The sequence below is a fragment of the Aythya fuligula genome, chromosome 4 (genome assembly GCF_009819795.1).
Source record: "Aythya fuligula isolate bAytFul2 chromosome 4, bAytFul2.pri, whole genome shotgun sequence".
NCBI lineage: Eukaryota > Metazoa > Chordata > Aves > Anseriformes > Anatidae > Aythya > Aythya fuligula.
The window spans coordinates 67,786,822-67,809,702 of record NC_045562.1 but is presented as its reverse complement, the minus strand read 5'-3'; the positions used below and the strand labels follow the sequence as shown (position 1 = coordinate 67,809,702).

General features: G+C 38.5%; 1 protein-coding gene across 2 annotated transcripts in view; it reads left to right on the top strand.

The window, feature by feature from the left end:
* The window catches only part of FAM193A (family with sequence similarity 193 member A), a 75,484-nt gene that overhangs the window by 38,916 nt on the left and 13,687 nt on the right, over positions 1–22,881 (top strand). Inside the window, exons 7-15 of one of the 2 annotated variants that reach the window (XM_032186736.1) lie at positions 2,037–2,161; positions 7,101–7,245; positions 11,924–12,001; positions 13,553–13,665; positions 13,823–14,065; positions 15,778–15,931; positions 16,034–16,213; positions 19,354–19,605; positions 22,001–22,199. In XM_032186736.1, coding sequence (XP_032042627.1) covers positions 2,037–2,161; positions 7,101–7,245; positions 11,924–12,001; positions 13,553–13,665; positions 13,823–14,065; positions 15,778–15,931; positions 16,034–16,213; positions 19,354–19,605; positions 22,001–22,199 — 1,489 coding nt within the window. The remainder of the gene's footprint in view (positions 1–2,036; positions 2,162–7,100; positions 7,246–11,923; positions 12,002–13,552; positions 13,666–13,822; positions 14,066–15,777; positions 15,932–16,033; positions 16,214–19,353; positions 19,606–22,000; positions 22,200–22,881) is intronic. The other variant, XM_032186735.1, reaches the window with a different exon arrangement.

Genomic DNA, 22,881 nt, shown 5'->3' with positions numbered 1-22,881 from the left:
TGCAGAAAGTCAGGCATATCTGGTACTTTTCCTGTTGTCAGTAGTCTGTATTTGTTGTTGTCCGTATCATCTTTGCAAGCTTTATCACTTAGATACAGATAAGAGGTCACTATATAACAACAGTGACAGATAAACTGCCACCTCCATTTTTTTGGCTGCTTTAAAGTCATCAGCCGTAGGTGTTTGAGAGAAATACAAAGTAAAATACAATTCCTGTTGTGTTTAAAAAATAAATAAATGGCAAATAAGAAAACTCAAAGTACCCTAGACTACTCTTAACCTTTTCTTCCTGCAGCCCAGTAAGTACTGAAAGCTTCATTTCTACTAAGCTATGACATTGAGAAGTTGAAATGTGAGGCTTGGAAGTATAAGATACTTTTCTCGTGTCATACATTTGGTAGATTTATTAAGTGACCTTTTCATTAAATAGACTGGTATGTCACAGATTTCAGTACAGATAGCAGGGTGACTAGCCCTTTCAGTGTGCATGGTCATTTTCTCTGCAGTTGCTAGTGCACTATAGAAGAATGAATCTTTTCAGTTGAAATACACAAAAGGCAGTCAAGATTTTAAAACGTTTTTTACTGCAGCCTTCCTTTTAAAGGTTAAAACCTTTGCAAGTTGCCTGCTGTACAAAGACTTACAGTGCCTTGAATCTCTACCTACAAGGAGATAATTTCTCTGTGAAGTGATGACTGTCCCACCTTCCAAAGGAACCCAGCAAATGTGCAAAGTGAGGAGCAGGAACTAAAGCCTTTTGCCTTACCGAGGAAGGAAAGACTTTGCTGAAAGCAAGCTGGAGAGACTGGGGGCAGTATAGAAAAGCCCTTGAGTGTAGAGACCTCAGTATAATGGTCTAGAAGGAAGAATTTACCTAGTATTTTTTGTGAGAAATACTGTTCTCTTCATAACCAGATACACAAGATTTTGTAGGTAACTGTTGACCATCTTGTTCACAGCATAATATAGAAATTGTGTTGGTTATTCACCTTTTTCATTGTTGACCCTTGAGAAAGTATTAGCAATTCATAGAAATTCATTAGCAATTCATTAAATATTTTGAAGACGTAGCATTCAAAGTGAAAGAGTGCGTGTCTCTTGTGCAACTGGAAAAAAATGCTACCTCTATATAGTAACAATAAACCAAGTCCCTGATTACATGTATTTTCGAATACTGATATTCTACTACTTACATCTGATGAATATGTATTAATTTTTAACTCACTATGTTTAACAAAACTTTGAAATTCTAAAATATTTCTGGTTACTCAGGGTTATGGTGCATAGGCTTCATCCCCTGGTCTGATGGTCAGAATGCTTATAGTTAATTTTGCTGTTTGAGGGAATCTGCTGTAGAAAACATGTTTGCTCCTGTTGATATGGAAAAACATAAGAACTCGGAAAAAACACATTGTACTTATCTTTGATTCTGATGTTTTGATAATAGACTTACTTTTTAGGCCTTGAAATTAAATACATTTGTATGTTAAGTAATCCTAAATAGAAGAGCATTCTGCTTTTTAGAGAAGTGAGCAGTTGGTCTCTTGGCTATTTAGAAAACTTGCATTTTTCAAAAAAGAAGTTGCACTTTGAGAAACTTCTCTACTTGATTTATGTCAATTTTGATGGCAAGCTATAATTTTTATTCCTATGTGTCTGTTACTGGATAAGTTCAAAGAACTGAAAAACAATCACAGATGAGACAACTTGACAAGAGAACCTGAGAATAACTGGTTCAGATCATAAGATACATATTTCAGTGCAGAGAGAAATAGGAGCTTTCAACAACACAGTCTTTCTTTTTCATAATCCATGCTAATTTAGAAAAACAGAAAATGAAGCTACATCTATTAAGCCATTAAATAACTGTTTCATAGTTTGAATATTAAAACTGAGTAATATGTGAGCTGAATAATGAAGCCTGTAGGCTGGTGGGTTTAATAGAAACTAGACTTAAAAGATTTTGTATTGAGACAAAAGTATTCTTTCTTTGTTTTATGACCTGAGCTTATTTCTGTTTATTTTTTTTATTATAGGAAAACGAACATTTGAAGAAATTTCAGGTGACGTGGGAATTGCACAATAAGCATCTGTTTGAAAATCTGGTATTTTCTGAGCCACTCCTGCAGAATAGCTTGCCAACGTTAGTGTCACAGCTAAGGTAGAGACTTCAACTTTTCTCCTTTAAATAAGAAAAGAGAGCAAAATCCATGTTTGCAACCACTGTGTTTAAAAATAAAAAATTGCTCTGGTTGTCCAATTAAATAGGTAAAAAGTCTTGTCAATATGTTTGGAAAAGGGTCTTTTTGATGGAGCAGGCTGCTGTCATTACTTGCTTGTCAGAAGAATTACTACTTCAGTCTGCTTACTTGTGGGTTATCTAGTAAAATGTCAGTGCCCTGTGAAAATGCTGATGCCTTGATTGGAACAGTAGTCTCCTCATCAGGCACTGGTACTGTATTCACAGCTCTGCAATTAAAGCCTGAGCACCTTCCTGCTTCTAGTGGTGTACAAATAACTTTTTTTTTCCGCTTTCTTCAATGAACAGATTGCTTAAAGAAAACCCCACACCCTTGTTGTATGTTTGTAGATCTGATGGCATATTGCATTCTGTAGATCTGATGGCGTATTTCCTGGGGCTTTAGAATATGTATTTTGTTAGTAAAATTGTTCTGCTTGTGGTTTGTGTGCCTGAAAGGGCTTTTTTTTTTTTTTTTTTTTTTTTTTTTACAGAAAAGGTGTTGTATTTATTCACAGAAATTTAATTCTTAATCTTACAACCTTAATTTCTGATCTTCTTAAAGTACAGCCATGCATGGCTCACGTTGACCTCTCACACTTGTTTCTGATGAAACCGTTCGTGCTCTGCATGTGCTTGTCCTAAAGGTAGTGTCTTGGATATTTTTTTCCCTGCTACAAGAGCAATATGATTAAATGTCTCAGTTGCAAGCAGTGTTGCTCACAGCAAAAAAAAAAAAAAAAACTTTGGTGTTCTCCCTTTGCTAGCTGATACTCAAAAGGAAAGCAGGAAAAGGCAGGAAAAGATGCTGGGCTCAGCACTGGGTTGGTACTGAGACCCCTTTTCAGACAGGTTTTTCTGTTCCTGTGTTCAACAGCAGTTGAACACTGTTCAGTTGCATGCTTGTCCTTTGATCTCTTGATCTGTGCTTGACTTCCCAGTGCTGCTTTCACTGACTGTCCTCAGGCATTTTGCAAGTTTCCTACAAAGGTTTCTCTGCACCTCTTACTACATCAGTCCTGATTGTATCGAGGCTATTGATACTGTCATTCTCTATAGAGATAAGACTGTTAAGAAGTGACCTTAAGTTTCTCTTAAGTCCAAAAATGTTGGATTGTTTGCCTTTACCTGTTGTTCTCAAGTGCTACTGGAATTCAGATCAAAGCTGTGTTTCTCTGAGGAGCTTCACTGTAGTGACAGCTACTTCCAAGGCTTAAAGTCAGAATCTGTTCCTGCAGGAACTGCTTTACCAGTACATCAGTGCTCCCTATATAACGTTTGTGTTTTTCACTTAAATTGTGGTTTTGCCTAGATTGAGTGTTCTTTGAAAGCAGAGGTTCAGCACAAGCTTTTCCTGTTCCATGGTTTCTAGTTTATAGACTCTTTCTTCAGAAAGTATAGGCTTCTGCCCTTACTTTTCACGTAATCAGATTTTTTTTTTCTTACAAGATCTCTGGGCCTTAACCATCCCTAAAGAAATGTGAATAATCCTACCTTCCATTGGGAATTTGGTACCATATGGAGTGGAGGAACATCACAGCAGAGGCCTCGCATGGGGGAGCATAAGCATCAACCTAGTCTCCTGATGATTTCATCTTGAATAGCAAATGAGGATTGGCTTTTTGCACTCTTCACTGTTGATTTCAAGCCCTTGAGGGCTTCTCTTTGAAGGAATACTGAACACTTTACAAATGGTCATCGTATAAATGCACACCGATTTGTGAAGCGTAAATTCTAGTAGAAATTCTCAAGGATCTGAGAAGCGAAACCATCTCTGAGAGGGAGGATCTCTGAATGGTCTGTCTCTAGCAGATGGAAATATAGGTTGTGGTACATCTTATGGCTAAAGTGCTTGTTTATAAGTTTTTTTGTGATCATTGAGGTTCCTCAGTGTGATCATTGGTCTTATCTCTAGGTGTTGCATCTGTTGATGCTTAAAGAACCCTGGTCTTGCTGTTCTGCTGGTTTGCAAAAGGAGAAAACTACTTGGTTGTACTTGGTTGAGTGAGCTCTAGAATAAGTCCTTTCACCTAGCACAGGACTATCATTAAGCTCAGACATTAGGAATAGTAGTTCAAGGAGGTCTATTTGACATGCTAAAAGATTTACAAGACACTCAACTTTTAATTGTTTTTGTAGTTGCCATGAAGAGAATATAGTCTCTGAAATTTTCAGAAGTTTGTGATTTACCTGGGTTTTTTATTAAAGCTCAGCTTACGGAGTCTTTAGAAATGCCTAGTCCAGTTTAACTGCACAGCATTAAAAGAGCCTTTGAAGGATACAAAAGTATTGTGTTGTCTTGTAACTTCTGAAAAAAAGATCTTGGCTATATATATAATTTTCTAACCAAAAGCCTATTCCTTGTTTCAGTTCTAAGAGTAAGCACCTGGTTTTCTTCCAATTCCTTGAAGAAAAGGCAGCCTTCTGGTTCAGGATACAGAGCTGACTTTTTTGCAACAGTCAAGACTCCTCTGTAGGCAGACCCTTTCACTTCTTCCCACCCCCCAAAAATAACAAAAGGCCACAAATTGATATGGAAGGGATGTTCTGTTAGGTGGTTATCTTCATTGATATTTATCTCTTGTCCAGTTTTGCCTTACTGTTGTTAGCCTTGCTTACAAGCAGTAGAGAAGGTACTGCTGGAGTTTTGTGACAGAAGATCATTGGTCTCATTGTTTTCCCTTCCTGAAACGTGAAATATTTCATGTTTCCTTCCTGAAATGTGAATATTGAGGCATCCCAGCTTCACTTGGGGTTTTGAGTGTTCACGCTTTCTGTCATCCCTCATCTAAATGACTAGACCTTTTGTACATCTTGGGCTGTTTCAGAATGCGTAGTTTGTGTGCTGTGGTTAACTCTGAGGATATTTATCAAATGTCTGACTGTAAAAGATGCTTGCTTAGTGATGATGCTCAAACACAGCAAGCTTGAGGGGAGGTGGGATAACGAGCTGATACAGGTGGTCAGCTGTGCCAGGTCTGGTCCTCTTCTCAGGGTAGACTAGAGGGCCTTAATGGGCTGCAGCTTGTTCTGTTACCCTGGGTTTCTTTCAGAGGTACATTTTGTACAATCTGCAGACCAGCTATAAGAGCTGTTCGTGTGCTTACAAACAATTATTTAATCAGCAGGGCTTCTAGATCAGACTCTACAATTCATAAGGGTTTATTTTCATAATCAGTATTTAAGGAAATCCTGTCAGCCGTTGCTTTACAGTTGCCTTGGGGTAACAGTATATTTGCTAGTAGCATGTAAATAATTGTTAATCTGTACTCAAGAAACACAGTAGAAATTGAAAGTATAAATGCTGCTGTGTTGTTAATTGAAAATTTAAAAAATGAAGTTTACTTCTAACTTGAAAGCATATTTTGAAAAGATGTTTGAGCACAACTAGTGCTTGTAAGTGTACTTCTATTCAACTGCAGCTGTGAGAAATTCTTGACTTCTGTGTGGTAAGAACCAGAAATTCACATCATTGCATCATACCAAAAACACAAGCTTTAGGGAAAGTGATTGTGATCTAGTGACTGGAACTGACAGTGCTGAAGTCTTTTTTTGTACCCTACCAAAAAAGGACTTCCCAGGTTTCTAATGCGCATAATTGCTTGCGTAGCCTTCTAAGGTGTTTGTGTTGCAAGTTCTCATCAAAAAAAGACATGAAACTCACGTTCATCGGGAAATGGATACTAATGCTATAACTTGATGCTTACTCTTGTCAGTTGACTCTTTGCTCAGCTCTTGTTTATGCTTAATTGCCATCTTAAAATTAATGGCTCAGTTCTTTGGCAGATCATAGACGGGGCTATGTAGTTGTTGGTTTGGGTTAGTATCCTGGGGCAATGGATATCTGTAGCAAACCTTCAGAAATGCCATGCCTGGGCTTTAATGTCAAGTGTTAAGATGTTCGGATTTTGGTTTTGGCACAGGCTTGTTGAGCCTTTGACCAGCCACACAACCTTTGTGCTTAACCATGCAACCTTTATGTTTAGTGAAGCATCAGCCACTTTCCTCTTAATTACTGAGCAGGAAAAATGTTGAAAACCTTTAGTCTATTTGTGTCAATTCACAGGACATTACAATTCAGTGTGCTTTAAAGTCATAATTTCTAAGAATTATGAGAAATAATTGTTTCATTGTTTTTGAAGTCAGGATTTAGGGAGCTTGCTTATTTTCTTAAGAGTCATTGTGATGATGTGCTCTTATGAATCCTTTTTTAAGGCATTTGCTGTACAAAAACGTAGTAGTAGAAAGGAAATTAAGTCTTTATCCTATTTCTGGGGCTCCTTACGGTGATAGTCATCGGTGAATGGCATAAGCACATTCTGAAGTTGATGTTGCTGCTCAAGCGATAGTAGATTACTGCATGCAACCAAATTCTCTCACTTGTGTCATTCCGTAGCATTTTCCCAAACTGGAGGTAGTGTAGTAATCTTTTTAGCATTGATCATGAGGGTTCTGATTAACAAGCTTCTAGCTTTATTTTTACCATTTTAGCTCGTCAGTGAATAGTCAACTTGTATATTTACCCTTTAGAATTTGGAAGGATAAATATATCAAGCAATAAAATTGGAATAAACATGGCTCAGTAGGGTTGACATCTGGTTGCCCGTGGGAAAGAGGCTCTAGAAATGTTGCACTTCCCACATTCTTGCTATTATTGGTTACAGAGCACTGGAACAAGCAGTTGTTGGTTACTTTTTTTTTTTTGAAAAATGACTAAAAATACTCATTTTGGGATACAGACAGCTATGTGGGCCTAGGTATATCGATAATGTCACTTGAACAACATTTTACAGGCTGGCAGAACTCGGTGTGATTTTCGATCGAATGTCTCTTCTGTAACAAGCGCTGTTTGAACTTCCAGGGTCGGAACAACACACGATTCCTGTAGTGAAGATATGTATAGTACCTTGCTACAAAGGTATCATCAGCTGGAACAGGAAATGGGTCAAGTTGCTGAAGCATGGCTTGAATGCCAGAAAAGAATAGATGACTATGTCGATGAACAGGTAAGAACTGTGTAAACAGTTTCATGACTAATCATGCAAGGGAGCAGCTCGTGGAAGGCTGTGCCTCCGGTGAAGAGTTTCTTTGGTATTTTTATTTGGAGCTTTGAAGCTACACAGTGATACTTTTTTCAATGATGTCAGTCTTAGAAAAGAGAAAAGAATCCTAACATAATAAAACATAATGGTGATTGTGCAGAAATACCTTCAGATTGTTGCAGCAGATTCTTATGCCCTGTTTTAGAGATGGTCTTTGAATATTTTTCAGTGAATTCAATCTGTGAATTACCCGTAGTGCATTAATGTTGAACTTTCTTCCCTAGACATTGCTGGTTGGGGGAGGAATCCCCAAAAACTAGGCTTCCAAAATAATTGTATTAAATGAAATTCATAGCAAGAGATTGCCTTGAAATGATTTTTAACTTCTTTATACGTGTTGCATATTGTGATAGGAACTTTGTCATATCACATTCAAAACCAGAACTCACAAGTCTCACTACATAAATATTTGTATAGATGTACAGATATTTGTAGATGTACAGTGACATCTGTAGCTACCTGCTTTATAATTGTGTGTTCTAACTGCTGATTCTTCTGGGTCTACAAAAAACTGTGTTGTTACACTGTCTTCATTGTCAAGAGCTTACTTTTAAGAAATGCTGGCTATTTGTCTTGAAAGTGGTAGTTTATGCTCTCCCAAAACGACTCCTTTGCTTTTTGTCTGCAGTTCAAAGATCTCAAATTGTTATAACACCTTAGGGATAAGGCTTTGGATAGTGTTCAGTTCAATCAAGGAAAATAGAAAAAAGAATTTATCTTGAACTTGGCGATAAAGTTTTATAGAACACATATTTTAAAGTTCTATGAGCATTACAAGTATAGAGATCTCATTTGAAACTTAGTAATGCTACGTTAGTCTTACAGGATACTTTTAAGTGTTACAGTACAATGTGAATGTCCTCCAGAGGGTCTTCCCTGTGATGAAGATTTAACTAAACTTCTACCATTAATTTCTGTACCTTCAATTGGGAAGTTTAGGAAGCTTTTCTCTTGTTCAGGCTGCTTTTTTGCACCTGAATAATGGATAAGTGAAATTTCAATCATCTCACTTGGTGTTATTAGAATTCATTTTCTTCATGGTTTCAGTGGTGTGGCTGTCTGATGCTGCCTCTCCAGTAAGAAAAGGAAGTCAGGTCCCTTCTCATCATGCACTAATTTTGCCAAAAGCTGGAATTTGTGTAGAGTTGCATTCATATTGAGCTGCTTATTTGATCTGTATGCTCCCCAATATAAACTCTTAACTGATTTCCTGTTTCTCTGTATCAGGTGACCATGCAGTTACCACAAGTGCTTTTTAGAGCATTTTTTATCTACTCAGAAAATCCTGTACCCTGATGCAAACAGAAACCCTTTGTCCATTTGGGGAAACATAGCATGACATTCGTATTAGTGAATTAAAAAACCCTGCAAAGGGCTTATGGGGGACAACAATTTTTAAAGTAACCAAATTTTATAGGATGTATTGATAATTATACATAGAAAAGCATTTCATAGTCCCACCTTAAAGTCTATGGTGATGTTACCTATGACTATTCTTGATCAAAATCACATCGTACCTAAAATTGCAGTGATATTTTTGTCAACAAGGTAAAAATCATAAAGCCCAGCTACTATGGAAACTGTGGATCTGAACAGTGAGTGCATGTTGATTATTTGTTGCCTCTTGTCTTAACAAAGTTGTGTGGTTTTGCTGCTGGTGTATCGATGGTCAGAGCGTGCAGATCAGCAGCTAGTAGAATTTAAGAATGGTCCTTCCTTATCTGCTGTGAAACTACAACCAAAAGTTCAGACAGGACATGAGTGAGCAAAATTAATGGACCTCTCCTACAGTGTGTGGAGCTACTTGCTCTTGGGTTGAAAAATGAACAGCTTTGGCAAGCAATACAAATAATGCATTTTTTCTAAAGACTGTAAGACAGCTGTGTCATGCACAGGCTTGTAACAGTGACACACTCTTATATTGTGCGTACACCAATAACATGCAGGAAAAGCATTCATTCATATCAACACCTATCAGTGACGCGTTAAGATGACGTGAGGAAGATGCTCAGGGAATCTGTAATACACCAGAGTTTCAGTACGTACAGTCTGTACCTCCAGGTCCTACTGTTTACCAAATTTAGACAGCATTTAACATGGGAGGTTGTAAATGTATTTCAGTCATTTCCGGAAGTAAAGGCTAGATAATCATATGTACTTTGTGGGTGTTTCCTTTTTTTTAATTCTGCTGGCTCCCACAGAAGAAAGGAATATGGAAATGCCTCTGCCCAGTTCCACAAGAGTGCAGGGAGAGCTTCTTGCTCACCTCTTCCTATTCACAGGTGATTTGTTGCAGTCCTGGCCAGCATAGTAGAAGATAAACTTCATAGTATTTTATGGGCATAGTTGTTCTTTTGTCTTTGTGGCACCTATACATCTAAACATATCTTTTGCTATTTTTGGTGCTGAGAATTTGCAATAAGAGGATTTTTTTTTCTAGTGAAACAGGCTAGGGAAACAGCTTAGATTCACAGGTGAAATTTGGGATGCTCAAAGGTATTATACACATCTGATAGAACTTAAAACTTGGAAACAGCAAGCATCCTGTGCTACATGTTCAAGCATCAGAGTTTCTTACAGGTGGTCTACTGTAATGTGTCAGTTGTGACCAAACTATTGTTTTGCTTCATGCTTAAATCTGTTTGAGTTCACATGGCTGTCTCAGTTCAAGATACCTTGTCTGATAGATCTCAAACAGCTTTTAGCCTTAGATTAATAAAAAAAAAAAAAAAAAAAAAGAGGCAGAAGTTAGTCATAGTAGACATCTCCTCTCAGCTGGGCAGCAGTGCTAGCATATTCATTGCAGATGCATGAGACTGGAGTGTAAATTTCTCATTCTGACGGCATCTCAATTTCTGTATACCACTTCCCCAAAGATTTCTTAGGCATGAATCATGAGGTTTGTGTTGAAGATGCTTTGCTCTGCTGAAATAGCAAATATTTGGGGGTGGGGGGTGGGGATGGATGGACTGATTCCCTGTTATTTATGGAATTAGTAAGTTAAGATACTTGCGGACATGGTATAGGAAAGGCTGCTAAGGTGGAAGTAGGGAAACTAACTTCAGCCCATTAATACTTAAGAGTACCAGGATTTAAGCCATGCTATTTTCCTTGATAGTTTCTTGGCAGACTTGAGTAGGTAGCTCCCAGTTAATGCACTGGCTGTTTTTAAACTTTAATTCTTTGGCATCAAAATCTTCTTTCATAATGTATAGCAAATGTAGGTGCTCAGTTTTAGTGGTGAGACTTCAGCTAAGTGTCTGGACACCTAAAGCAGTGAGTACTGCTGTTTTTAATTGTACCTTAAGGATACTCAGAATCTGATAGTATAGCTGAGATGAAATCTTCAACATCTTTGGCTTTAGGCTCTGCAGCGCTCATTAGTGTGCCTAGGAAGTGGTACAAATGGTTCAAGAATGTTTCATGCGTGCTGTGTAGGAACACATGATAAACTCCTTTTGTGTTGCTATTGTAACCTCCCTGGAGTAAGGGAAATAAAAATGCACAGTAGCAATTAGAATTATATGCTGCTAATTGCATCAAAAATCCATTAGGCAGAACTTTACCACTTAATGCAGTTTCAAATCCCCAGCTTTAGATTTTCAGTTTCCCTAGTTAAATAATGGTAATAGCAATAACACACTTAAATTAATATTAAGGCTTATAACTTTAGATCAAGGGATAAATATTTGGAGGCACAATTTTAAAGAAAAAAGATTGCTAGTGGCATAACCTACTGCACTTTGGTTTGTTAACATATCTTTATGAAGGGGTTTGGTATATTCTGTTGCTGCAATTCTTTTTATTAGCCAGGTAAATCAAAAAGTAAAAGAACCTAGATAATTGTTTTTCCTTGCTGATGAATTAGTGTTCTTAAAAAGCTGTAAGGTACAGTAGGAGAAGCTTTGTTCCTGTGTTCTGCTGTGTTAAAGTTCATGGAAGCTTTGGGGTTCTGTCAGTAAGTTTGTTTGCTAAATCAGAATAAGATGATTTCTATACAAAACGTTAGGAGCTCTGTGCACTTTGTACAGTGTCATTCAAGGTCAAGTAATTATAAAATTTTTCCAGCCTTAAATAAATCATGGGAATGAAATCGATTGAGATAAAAGCAGTAAATAGTGTTAGTCTAGGTTGCTACTTAATCTTATGTTTACTCTTCTAATTTTTTCACTCAGATTAGATGGCTAGTTCCACGTGTGGTACGGGAGTTTGCACTGCGCCTATACTGAGGCCTTGCTAAAACTTCTGGCCCTAGATTCTGATGGATTTCAGTGTATCTGGGATGTTAAAGGTTTAATGACAAAAATTCTATGAAATTATGTAGTTGGAGGGAAAAAAAAAAATAAGTAACAATAGTGGAAAAATCTTACTTAAGAATAGTGTAAATGAATATAAAATCTTTTACTTAAGGGACCCAAATCAAAGGATTAACAAATAAACTAAACATCATGTTGACTGAGTATGCAAGTACTTTCAAAATGGTGTAGATGAGTTAGATTTCATGAGACTTTGATAGACCGACTAACCACAGCCTACAATTTCTATGATTAAACCAATGAGTTTTCCTTAAATTCTGTTTTAGATGGCAATGAAAACAAAGCAACGCATGCTAAAGGAAGACTGGGAATTTTTTAAACAAAGGCGTTTTATTGAAGAGCAGGTAGGATTTGTTTATACCATACTAAGTTATATTAATGTTTCCTGTATATTTTTAAGATGCAAACATCCGAGTGTAGTATATTGTGCTAGTTTTCTATGACCTAATTCTGTGACTTTGCCAGGCTTGAAACTTGGTCAGCTAAAGTACAGAAAGCAAGATCCAAGATGAGTATGTAAACTTAGTAACTAAAAGGTAAAAGATAAGCGCTGTAGTCTTAAAATTGAATATGTGATGTTAAAATTCCCTATGAAATCAGAGGAATTTCTGATGCCTCAAGATGGGATCCAAAACAGCCAATACATTAAGTGTGGAGCTGCCGTGACACACGGGGTAGGGAATATTGTGTTCAAGAGCGTGTTAAATTCCCTTGTGTGTGCAGAGCTGGGGAGCGTGAGCCGCAGCAGCAGGGTGGCTGACTGCATCTGTTAGGGCTCTGGAGATGTCTTATGCATCTGTTCTGTGGGGTAAAGCCTGAGCAGAGGTACCCACTTTTTTTTTAAGGTGTAGCCGGAAAGGGGCCACTAGCAGTTGCCACTTCAGTATAAATTATCTGCTATTTAAGGCACACCACTCTTTTCTCTAGCCTGGAAGTGTTCAAGCACATATTGTGCTTTCTGTAAGAGTATAGAGTGACTAGGCCAGAGTCGACACTGGATGGGGGGTGAACCTGTCCACTCCTGTACCACTATACAGGAAGAAATGCTAGTCTTGAGCCAGACAGAGTATGATTGTACATTTTTATAAACTTAAGTTTAAATTGGCAATGTCTCAAAACAGTCACCAGTACTTTTTTCTTTAAGGAACATAAGGCTGTGTTAACCACAAGTTTGGAACGTCTGTTCAACCAGGCCCCTCAGAGGGACTTGAGGGAGAATCCTCTTTTTACTTGATCCTAATTGGGCTTAAGTGAGCTGTAAGCCCATGGCTGCTTAGGTAAGGGTCAGGTCTTGCCATCTACAGAAGTGGAAGCTTAGGCACATCCTTGTTTAACCTAAGGTTTGTGGGTATCTAATGAAATTAGGTGCTTTCAGGATTAGGCCTCTGCCAGTTGGAGGTTATTTAGATTGTTTTTTCACTAATGTGGTGAAGTCCTGTTTTGGGCAGCTGCTTCATTCCTTGAGTCTATCCCATTGTGACTGCAGAATTAGTCCTAATTATTTTTTGCAAGCTAAAGGTGAGTTTGCATTCTTTCTCCATTTGTCAGCAGTGTCCTTTTGTGCATACTATGAAACATGACAAGAACTGCTCAAGTTGAGTGTGTGTCAGCAGAAATACCATGCGGGGTGCATTTACAAATGAGGTGGACTTGGCTGCTTTACTGTTTCAGTGGAGAAACATACTTTCTTTGAAGAGCTTCAGTGCCAAAAATTTGTCTGTAACTTAGTACCTTTTTAGTCGTGATCAAAACATCACTTTCATAAAACTGTACCTTGTAAAATACTTCTCCTAATGAACCCTTTTTGATTATGCAATATGTTGACATGATGTGCCATTGAATTGTTAATGGAAAGATTTGCACTACTAAAACATTGCCTTTATAATTTACTTCAGCTTAATAACAAGAAAGCACTAGCTGGGGAGAACAACTTCACAGACACAATGAGACACATGCTGTCATCACGTTTGAGCATGCCTGACTGTCCCAACTGTAATTATAGAAGAAGGTGAGATGATGTTTTTAACTTGAAATCATAATACATGATTAATTTCTTGTGTTAGATGAAAAAAGGACTTATATTACTGTAAGAAAGAGTCTGGTTACTTTAAATGAATGCTTCTCAAACAAGGTCATAAATATCTGTAACTTTAATTCTTGAACAGATGTACTTGTGATGACTGCAGCCTTTCACACATTTTAACGTGTGGCATCATGGATTCTCCTATAACGGATGATATCCACATTAACCAGTTACCACTACAAATCGATTCTGCTCCAGATTATCTGTCTGAGATCCGCCCACCTAGTATGTCTTCAGCAAGTTCAGGATCAGGTTCCAGCTCGCCTATTACCATTCAGCAACATCCAAGGCTGATCCTCGCAGACAATGGTTCTGCACCAACTTTGTAAGTTCTTCTGTTTTAAAAATTTGAAGTAGTGAATTGAACTTAATAAGGCAAGTTACATAGGCTAACCATCATTAGGTAATGCTATTTTTGCATCAAAGTAATTAATCCTGATACTGTATTCAGAAGACCACAAGTCCAGTGCTGTATGCTGTGCAAACACCTGAAGAAAAGCTTTTAAAAGCTTCCAGAGATGTTGACTTAATACTGCTTGAAATGTGTTGTTCTCCCTGTTAGAAGTATCTGCCACCCTTTCTCTTCATGGAGATCACAGTAATCATTAGATTTGAGGCCTTAGGCTAATGGTAGGCTTTTGCGTCTTCGATAATTCTGAGGGGATAAAACTGGTTGGCTGACTTCTGTATGTGGTTTGGGTGGATCTAGCCAGCAGTCTTCTGTCATGTGATATTCTAAAAGAATATTTTAAAGAAGGAAAACAAAACAAAACAAAACAAAAAAAAAAAAGAAACTTCAGTACTGGTGGGAATGTTAATGAAGTACTTAGTATCAGTCCAGTCAAGGAATTGTCATCAGGATTCTGTGTTAATATCATGTGGTGAATGAAGAAGGTGCAAATGCATGGGATGTTTCTGAATATCACTTCACTAAGTTCAGTTTTCTTTAAATGTTTACTATTTAACACTATGATCACTGTGATCTGTGGTTTGATCTTTAATAGCGGGAGTTTGGGTCATGTTTGAAAACAGGCTATGTGATAGTATGGTTAGCTACATAAATACGTGTTTTGTAATTTCTGTAAACTAGATTTGGTGCTGAAATGTCCAGAATTGGTAAATTTGTCTCTTCAGAAGCTAAAGAAGTTAAATTCAAGTATTACTTGCTGTAAAAAGCCCCTTTTTTTTAGGGAAATGCTGCTGCTTCTTGGGGAAGAGTCATTTTATTTCTTGTATCGGACCTAAGCCTACTTGTTAGATTTGCTCTTTGCACATTTTAAGTGTGCCTAGTGGTGCCATCACATAATTTAAACTCTGGTGAAGTGTCTCATGGAATGCAAAAAGATATGGTGCACAGTCTAAAAGCTCTTAAGAGCTCGGGGTTGGTTATTTCATGTTTTTACAGCAATCTTTGCAACACTTGCCTGGAGTGGGGAATAAAACATGCCTGTTCTAGCTGTCTGTAAGAAAACGTTCATTAAGCATTTTAGAGGAGACTTTGAAAAGCACACAGGTGTGGGGTCATCTAGCAATTGAGAAACTTAAGATTTATTATGACATGTCGAATATTCAGTACTTATACTGACTGGTTTGGAACTTAATGATGGAAAAAGTTAAGTTCTACAGTGTGCTCTTTGCCACTTCACACTTTCTTTAAATGAAATAATTGGCACAAGAAGGCCTTTTCATCAAATTCAAGGTCATTTGTATCCTGTCATTTTTAAGATAACAAATTTATTGGTCATAAGACATTGTTGGAAAATATTTTACATGGAAATAGCAGAGAATCTTATTTTCAGTACAGATCTTGTGTTCAGGCATGCACTTACTGCATTCAGTAGGGCTATACAGCAGATTACTTGGTTTTACTTGAATGAAAAAAATAAGGTCAGTTAAACAAGTCGAAAGAAAATGCTTTGACTCCCAACTGGGATTTTAATATAAGTGATACTCCATCTTATTTCATTTTGGTGACTGCTTTCACGATAACCGAGGTTCCTGAGCGCTGTGATTTACCTAAGCCTCTCTTCCCCTCAGTGGTAGTGATGATGAAGATGTTGCACCATTATCAGCAAAATTTGCTGATATCTACCCACTAAATAATTATGATGATGCAGAGGTGGTAGCCAACATGAATGGAATTCACAATGAGCTAAATGGCGGAGGTGAAAACATGGCATTGAAAGATGAGGTACAGCATTTACATTGTCTTACTTTTTTCTGGCAGTTGGACTTTTTTTGCTAGAGAAAGGCTTGTCCTTCCCTCGGATGTTAATAAGTTGATGTTGTCTAGTCTCCTCAGGTGAGCAGTACTAGCAGCAGTTCCTCAGAAGCAGACGATGAAGAAGCAGATGGGGAGAGCAGTGGTGAACCACCAGGGACTCAAAAGGAGGAAATGTCTCTAGGAAAAAGGGCATTAAGGAAAGATGAAGCAAAAATGGATAGTCCACCACCTTCCTACCCTAGTCAGCAGGTATAGTAATCTACACAAGAATCTTCCAGTAAATGGACTTCTGAAATGTGGCTGCTTGAATGATAATAGTTGTCTTCAATTTTAATTATATATTCAAGGTTAAATGCATTAAGTTACCTGTAGTTACCTATGATATCTAAAGTAAGTTTCAGTTGATTGTATACTGTCATGGTTACTGTCTTCCTTTCTCGCAAACGGATGTTACTTATTTTGAAGGTGTTTTCAGTAGAAGGGAAAAGAGTTTCTTCCTGCCTTGTATGAGTGAGAAACTCAAACGTTTCTTCTTGGAAACTTGGTCTTTGCTACGTGTGAATGTTGTTTGAAATTACTGTTGTGGGGCATCCAGTGAGAGTGCATGGTTAATGAGCGTATTATAATCCTATATCTGAGGACTAATTTGCCTTGTTGAAACCTCGTGTAGGGTCTGTTGCATACAGCATGATGTGTGGTTTGTTGTTTTGGTGGTTTGTTGTGGGTTTTGTTGTTTTTTTTTTTGGTTTAAGATTGAGCTCTTTACTGTAAGGTCACTAAACCACCCAGAGTATTTGCTCAGCAGGCAGCAGTGTCTGGTTTAACAGCTGAACAAATAGTTCCGTGAGCACCAAAGCAAAGCATCCCCTGGACTTGTCTTTGTGTGGCTTTCAGTCTGAGTTATCCTGCAGCTCTAACATGGGTTCACTGCTTCGAGAGGGAAAATATCAGTCACTCTTATTGCTTATTGTACAAAAGACTCTGCACTGGAGGGGGCAGCTTTGAGGGCTTAGATGATAGTCAGGTGGGAACTCCCATTCGATGTTCCCCTGTGGTTCAGATGTTTGTAAGGCCCTCTGGTGAAAGGATTTTCTCCTGTGTTATGGGTATTAAGCTACAACGTCTCAACATGCTCACTGAAAGAAAAATCTTTTTTTTCTGTGTATGGCTGACCAATGCCATAATGCTTAAATGGGTTGAGACATCTGTCAAGCTAGCTTGAAACTGGCAAACAGATCCAGCTTTTGTTGTGGAAAATCAAGTGCTGCTGAGATTATATAAGGCTGCTTGCCTTGGGGAGGTAAACTAAAATGCAAGGTGAAAGGGAGCATTTAACCTTTCTCTTTTTGTTTTCTTGGAGCAAAAAATGATTAGGTACTCTGAAGAGCTCTGACTTCTTTTTAGCCTGATAATCAGGGCTGTGTGTTTACCTTGTAATGCTACATGCATATGATTAATGTCACACATGTATTTGAGATCTTTTGGCATTAATCTACTGGAGTTTCTCTTTTTACTAGGTCAAGAGAGGTGATCCTTCCCCTCTACTTGGCATTGCTGAGGCCACCCCTGTAGCAGTTCTGGGCCCCCCAGTAGAGGAGAGACACGGATATCCTGGAAAGAGCCCAACAGAGGGCCACCAAGGTGGTGAAGGGCCTGGAGCAGCACTGCTGTGAGGAGAGGCTGGGAGAGCTGGGGCTGCTCTACCTGGAGAAGAGAGGGCTCGGGGGGATCTTGTCAATGCCCGTAAATACCCAAAGGGAGGGTGCAAGGAAGATGGAGCCAGGCTCTTCTCAGTGAGGGCCAGGCCAAGAGGCAGTGAGCACAAACTGGAGCACAGGGGGTTCCCTCTGAGCATCAGGCAGCACTTCTGCGCTGTGCAGTTGATGGAGCCCTGGCTCAGGTTGCCCAAAATACCTTGTGGCAAAGGCTGTAATGCTTTTAAGTGAACATGAGGTGTTATTTCTTCCTGAGAGGAAGGTATATTGGAGAAAGATACCACCTGTCAATTCTTTTCTAAGATGGTAATGTTGTTTCTTGGGGAAAAAAATCTCTACTGTCATATTGCCGGGAAGAAATCACCACTGGGAAGTGTTCCTGGTATTGCTTCCAGTAAAACCATCTTCCAGTAAAATGCCCAATGAAAGTGGTAGGAAAAAACACTAATTTAAGAGGGAAATGGAGCTGTGCTTTCCTGGGCTTTTTCTCCTCCAGAGTATTTGAATCCTTTTAAGACAGAGTAATGATACATTGAGGTCAGTTAAAGGGTCCAGTAAGACACAGGTTTTACAATGGTATAAATGACTTCTTGTTGTGTAATGTGGACATTTCTTACAACAGTTGCATGGTAGTTGAGTTTGGAAGAGACCTCTGCACATAGTCTAGTGTGACCCTCCTGCTCAGAGCAAGGCTGCCCAGGCAGGGTTGCTCAGTCCTGTATCCAGGTGGGTTTTATATATCACTAAGGATGGAGGTTTCAAAACTGCTGTGGGTAACGTGTTCCAATGCTTAGCCATCCTCACAATAAAATCAGTATGTAAACACTTGGAGTGGAATTTTGAGCCTGCATTTCAGTCTGTGCCCATTTTTTCATGGGATACCACTGAGAGGAGTCTGGCCCTGTTGTCTTTACCCACCCTCCACCCCTGCAGTCAGGTATTTATACACACTGGTAAGATCCCCCTGAGCCTTCTCAGTTGAGGCTGAACAGTCTCAGCTTGCTCAGCCTCTCCTTGACAGATGCCTCAAGGCCTGAATCATCTTTGTGGCTCTTTGGGGGACTTGCTGCAGTACATTCACATCCGTCTTGCACTGAGGAGCCCAGCACTCGACCCAGTAATCCCACTGTGCCCAGCCAGTTTTTAGCAGAGGGAAAGGATCCCCTCCTTTAGCAAGCTGGCAATGCTCTGCCTAACATTGCTCAGGACTTCTTCCAACTTTATCAGCTAATCAACCCTTATTACTACTTTCTGTGCATACTGTTTTTCCATATACTTGGGAAATTATGGAAAATAAACATCTAATCCCATTTACCTAATGGAGTAATTACCTAGCAATTGCCTAATGTTGTCAAGGTTCCTGTTCCTGTCTCTCCTTGACAATTCTTATCAGTGTTTTGCTTGTTGTCACTGATAGTAGACATTCAAAATTTGGTATCAAATTGTGTTAATCTTTAGGATGTTCCATGCTTAACTGAGATAAAGATCCTTTATTAGTGCTTTTACTTAACTTAATAGCTTCCCATAATGAAAGAATTCAATGGATGCTCTGAATTTATTAATTATGTATGCAAAAGTAATCGTTTATAATTATGAAGAAAAAATCATGGAGGGAGCTGTCTGACTGTATTATAAAATACGTTGATTTTGTTTTTTTTTATTTTGCACTTACAGGCTGACCAAGGCCCAAACGCTTGTGAATGTCACGTTTGCAAACAAGAAGCTTCAGGTCTTACAGCCTCTGCACTTGCAACTGGACGCCTGCCTGCTGGCCATCAGTTCATGAATCCTGAAAAACCTGCACATCCCGCACTTCATCTTTATCCTCACATCCATGGACATATACCTTTGCATACAATCCCACACCTTCCTCGTCCACTTATCCACCCTACCTTGTATACAGCTTCCCCCTTCACACACAATAAGGTAAGCCTGCCGAAGCAGCCACGTTCTGGTCCCAGGAGAAATGCTGTACACCTGTGTGAATTACTAGGTGACAAAGTGTCCATAAAACCGTAAAAATCACTTTAGTGTGTGGTCTGTTTGTAGGAGTTCTTTTTGGAAGAAATGGTGTGAGGGGTAGGGAATAGAACAGATTCAGAAATGGTGAAAGGTTCGTACAGCAGAGCTAAGAGCAGCTATCATCAGGAAGACTGACAATTTCCTTGCTGTGAATAGGAAGAATGTAGAATCAAATGAGTCTTGAATGGTAGAAGAGTAATGGGGCTTTAGTCAGTGTAATAGGACTAATTAAATCTCCATTTAATATATACTGGAGGTTAAAATTTAATATTCCATTTTGGTGATAATATCCTGAGGTTTCTAGTTCAGTATTAGTAATTTTTTGAGAAAAACGAGGTATTAAAAATACTCGCTTTTCTCTGCTTTGAGAGAACTTGATTTTTTTGCAGGTTCTGCAAAGTTCTTTTGACCCAAGGCTTTTAAGTAATGAATGAGAGAGATGCAGAACAGATTGAGACCAGGTGACTGCTTTTAGAATTGAGTCAGAAGCAAGAGCTAACATTTTTGTGGTGCAGTTTCACGTAATATTTCATTGAATCAAAATGGGTCCTGCTGAAAGGGGCAAAGACTGTCATTAGCATGACATGTTCCTGTCATCTCCCGTCTGGTCCGGAGATCCTGTGGTTGCAAGTAGAGTAGATTAGCTCACTGAGATGATCATTAATGAACTCTTGCCATTCTCCTTAATATCCTCATTGTTTTTCCTGTCTTATTGGTGTCCTTTCCTTAGTTCTGTTGTGATGCAACAGTTCCTTTTGTCATGCTCCAGCCTGACATTTCTCAACAGCCCACTGGCGATCTTCTGAAATCCTGAATTGTTGTAATCTCCACCTTTTCCATCCTTCCAGCACTTGTCCCCCATCCCTTTGTAGCGGTCCACTCAAGTTCTCATCCGTGCAGTACCCTGATCTCTGCTCTCTTTCCTTTCAAAAGACCTTTGCATAGTGAAACATCTGCAGCGTATTGTCAAGGCTCCACCAGAAGCCCCATGCAGGGTGGCAGGCTGCTAGCACTGAGTGGCTTTATTATGCTGGCCAGATCTATTAGTTTTGGCACAGCACCTGAACCAGCTGGGCTCCATGTATTTATGTTGTGCGGGAGCTAGAAAGGCATATGTGGAAGCTGAAGCTTTAGGGAGCTTTCACGTTTGAAGAGCCAGATGAATTCAGCAGAGCTGGTAGTGAAGGAGCTAATAAGCCCGACTGCATCAGGCTTGTTTCATCGTGGAAAGGCTGTTCTGTCTCTGTGATGTTTTTTCTACCCACATGTGCAAGTTTTCTTTTATGGAGGGTATTCCTGCTGCTCTGGCTTTCACCATTAGTCAGATGATGAAAATCTGTCTGGATTTAAAAAAATAAAAATAAAAAGTCCAGGTATACAAGTTCTCTTGGTTGGGAGTGTTTAGGCATTAGTTTCTGAAATTACTGGACTCAGGTGACATTTTTAATATTTAGATCTACACCAGTATAGCCTTTCATTGCATGAAATGTGGAGGAATGGGATGATCACTTGAAAAAAGCCAAAGAAAAGGTGACAGTAATTGAACGTAATGCTGGAATTGCACAAGGTTTCTGGAAGAAAGTTACATTTTAGAATGTGAATAAACAATTTCAGCTAGAAGAAATGGGGTGCGCCAGAACAACTTGCCTCTATAAAACAGGAAAAAGTATTGTATTGGGCTTATTTTAAGATGATTTTTGGAATAAAAGGGTGCATTCATTGCCTGTTTCAAGCTGGGAACCTTTTAGTACTGGAGGTGAAAAGAGTAGACAAATACAATCAAGCTTTTAAAAGATGTTTTCAAATAGTAAGTGTTTAGTTCTTCTATTGTGCTATTTCCAATCCTGAAGTTTGTAATCCTTTATCACAATTGTTTTATGTGGTAGTGGTTATAATGTCAGAGAAATGTTTTTGGCAGCCTAGGCTTTGAAAGGTAGTAATTCCTAACAAGTTCTACATTGAAATAAATATTTTTAATGAAAAATGGTGACCCACTGATATTATATATTTACCACGGTGTTTTTGGAGAAGGCTTCTTGGTATTCATCTTCTATCTAAATCTAAAGGAAATGTTTATGATTATAAAATATATACATAAAATCTGTGTAATAAGTTATCTGCATTTAAAAAAAAAAAAATCAAACCCATCTTTTTATCATTCTGGGAAATACTGTTTATTACCCTTAGCTTTTCACAATGCCTTTCATAATTGAAACAGTTTATGATTTGAATGTTGCTGTTGGAGTGACTGTGTAAGCAAACAGAATATTAATGAGGAAAATACTCTTTATTTTTGTAGGCATTACCGCCAGCTCCAGTTCAGAATCATTCAAACAAGCATCAAGTATTCAATGCATCTCTCCAAGATCATATTTATCCAAGCTGTTTTGGGAGCACTCCAGATTGGAATAGCTCTAAATTTATAAGTCTCTGGGGATCAGAGATGATGAATGACAAGAACTGGAATCCTGCTACATTCTTGCCTGATACAATTCCTGGTGAGGTTTTGGTATTATTTCACACTGACTAGTTAAGTCTTATATTTTGAGTGGAATGTGGCACTTTTTTTCCAGGAATGGAAGGTTTTATCATCACGTTCCTATAAGATGGGGTGCTGGCAGAGACTTGCTGCCATTTGTACTTCAGTGGGGCTGAAAATTGGAAAACAAGTTCCTATGCATTGGTGATAGGACTCTAAAGGCAGAAGAATAGCTTACCATTTTTCACCTGTGGTCATTGTAGAGGAATTTTTGTCTTTGGATGCTTAGGGTTGCAAAGAAATTGGAATTCAGGGGAAGCTTAAGGTATTTTTATTCTTCTGTTATGAAGGCCCGCTCATTTTCTACAGGGTCATAAAAGCACTGGTGACATGGTACTACATCCTCCTTACGGTGCACAGAGATAGTGTTGTCATTCAAACAGAGACATAAATCTAGCAAGTGATTTATTTAAGCCAGGAAGCCTTTGGAGATGTTAAGTGTTAAAGTGAAATAGAACAGGTTAATAAATAAATAACCTGTGTATATCTTCCATTCACACGATAGCAAATATAAAAATTGCCTTTTAAAGTAACTTGTATGAAAAAGGGAGCTTGGTTTTGTGTTTTGGCTTTTTTTTTTCCAGACTGATCTGCTGCTAACTTGGGTCAAGCTACTAAAGTGATACTTGAAAGGGAAGACC